At 64.3% G+C, this 2,282-nt stretch overlaps 1 protein-coding gene across 1 annotated transcript in view; it reads right to left on the reverse strand.

The window, feature by feature from the left end:
* Window positions 1–443: 443 nt before the first annotated feature.
* The window catches only part of MYL7 (myosin, light chain 7, regulatory), a 4,379-nt gene continuing 2,540 nt past the window's right edge, over window positions 444–2,282 (reverse strand). Inside the window, exons 2-6 of the mRNA XM_009883460.1 lie at window positions 2,180–2,255; window positions 1,399–1,503; window positions 1,237–1,315; window positions 1,082–1,130; window positions 444–545 (exon numbers count right to left, since the gene is read on the reverse strand). Coding sequence (XP_009881762.1) covers window positions 444–545; window positions 1,082–1,130; window positions 1,237–1,315; window positions 1,399–1,503; window positions 2,180–2,255 — 411 coding nt within the window. The remainder of the gene's footprint in view (window positions 546–1,081; window positions 1,131–1,236; window positions 1,316–1,398; window positions 1,504–2,179; window positions 2,256–2,282) is intronic.

Consider the following 2,282-nt stretch of genomic DNA (forward strand, 5'->3'; position numbering starts at 1 on the left):
GGGGTGCCAGGGTGCCGTTGCCCCCTGCCCCCCCGCTCCTTCCTTGCCTCCACAGGGCTCACCCCCACAGCCGGTCCCGTGTGCCACCCCCCAAACCCCCGACTCCCTCCCAGCCCCTCCTGCCACCCCGGATCCCGCTCCCCATGCAATAAAGCATCTCGCCCCAGGCCACTGTGTCTCCTGGGGACGGTGGCCCTGCCGTCCCCCGTGCCGGGGGTCCCCTGGGGGCCCACCCGTTGGAGGAGGGGGGACAACTCTTGTGTTGGGGACACGCCAGCTCCATGGGGATGCCGGGTGCCATGCGGGGGTGTGAACCTCAGGCTGAACAGAGCCACCTCCCTCCCTGGGGACACTGCGGACAGACGGACGGACGGACGAGATCCCCTCGTTTGGTGGTTTATTTGGCTGGAGCGAGCAGCGGGGGTGGGGGACCCGCTGTCCCCTCACTCCTCCTTCTCGTCCCCATGGGTGATGATGTAGCACAGGGACTTGTAGTCGATATTCCCTGAGACGTCGATGGGCGTCACTGCAAACATCTGCTCCACCTGCGTGGGGACACACACCCTGCGGGCTGCGATGGGTCCCTGCGGGGTGCCACATGGGGACCGCGGGGATGGGGACCTTGGGGGACACACAGGGACGTTGGGGATGGGGTCTAGGATCTCTAGGTCAGGGATTGCGGGGGACACATGGCAGTCTTGGGGACAGGGTCCATCTGGAGCACATGGGGACCTTGGGGACAAGGTCTATGGGGGACACATGGCAGTCTTGGGGACAAGGTCCATGTGGGGCACATGGGGTCCTTGGGGTTTGGGTTGGGGATCCTGGGGATGGGGCTGGGCACACGGGGACCTTAGGGATGGGGTCTTTGGGGGGACTCTGGGGCTGGGGGCTGTATCCCCCTCCCCACATGTCCCCATGGGCAGGCAGAGCTGTGTGTCCTGGGCGCCCGCTTCCCCTGAGGGTCCTGTTGCCCGCCTGGTGCAGGGACGTGCAGGGGGACAGGATGGGCAGGGGACCATGACAATGGAGGTGACAGTGATGGTGACAGTGATGGTGACAGCCAGGGGAGCTACCTCACCTCCGCTGGGGAGAACTTATCCGCCTGGGTCAGGAGGAGCTGCTTAAACCTGCGGGAAGAGGGACCGGCTGAGCACGGGGCTGGCTGCTGTCCCCATCCCGGGGGGCACCGGGCCCACTGGGGTGCCCTGAGGGTCCCCACCCCGCCCCGCTCACTCGTCCTTGTTCACGGTGCCGGTGCCAGCGGGGTCGAAGAGCTTGAAGGCGTTGAGGATGGATTCCTCGGGGTCGGTGCCTGGGGGACGAGGCATTGGGTGGTGTTCGGGGACAACCCCCAGGGGTGTCACAGGGTGTCATGGGACACCCGGGGCCACTCACCGTTCAGCTTCTCCCCAAAGAGCGTCAGGAAGACGGTGAAGTTCATGGGCCCCTTCCCCTCCTTCAGCATCTCCTCCAGCTCCTCATCACTCACGTTTGTCTTCCCTGGGGGGGACACGGTGACAACGCCAGGTGGCACCGGGGACAGCCTGGCCCTGGGAGGGGAGAGGTGCCACTGGAGGTGCCAGCTGGAGCGCTGGGACATGCCCCTCGGGAAATAAAGCAAGCGGTTCCCTCCACACACCCGGGTGGCCCCAGCTGTCACTGCTCCATGCTTGGCACCATCACTGTCCCCTCACTTGGCCTCATAACTGTCCCCTCACTAGGCACCATCACTTCCCCGTGCCTGGCACCACATCTGTCCCCACCCTTGGCACTGTCACCATCACCTCCTTGGCACCATCACTGCTCTGGTCTTGGCACTGTCACTGTCCCCACCCTTGGCACTGTCACTCCCCATGCTTGGGATCATCATCGCTGTCCCCAACTTGGCACTGTCAGCGTCCCACACATGGCATCACCAACTGTCCCACACTTGGCACTGTCAATGTCCCCAGCTTGGCATCATCACTGTCCCTGCAATTGGCGTCACCGCTATCCCACACTTTGGACTGTTGCCGTCCCCACATTTGATGTCATCGCTGTCCCCACAGTTGGCATCGTCATTGTCCCACACTGGCATCATCACAGTCCCACACTTGGCACTGTCACTGTCCCCTGTCACTGTCACCACCCCGACTCATCACCGCAGCCATCCCCGTCCCCACGCGGTGCCGCTGACCCAGCTGCAAGTAGGTCTCCTTCAGGTCCTCCTTGGTGATGATCCCGTCCCGGTTCTGGTCGATGCAGCTGAAGGCCTGGAGCAGAGCGGGTGGGGGGTCAGG

The sequence above is a fragment of the Charadrius vociferus genome, unplaced genomic scaffold (genome assembly GCF_000708025.1).
Source record: "Charadrius vociferus isolate BGI_N301 unplaced genomic scaffold, ASM70802v2 scaffold1084, whole genome shotgun sequence".
Taxonomy (NCBI): domain Eukaryota; kingdom Metazoa; phylum Chordata; class Aves; order Charadriiformes; family Charadriidae; genus Charadrius; species Charadrius vociferus.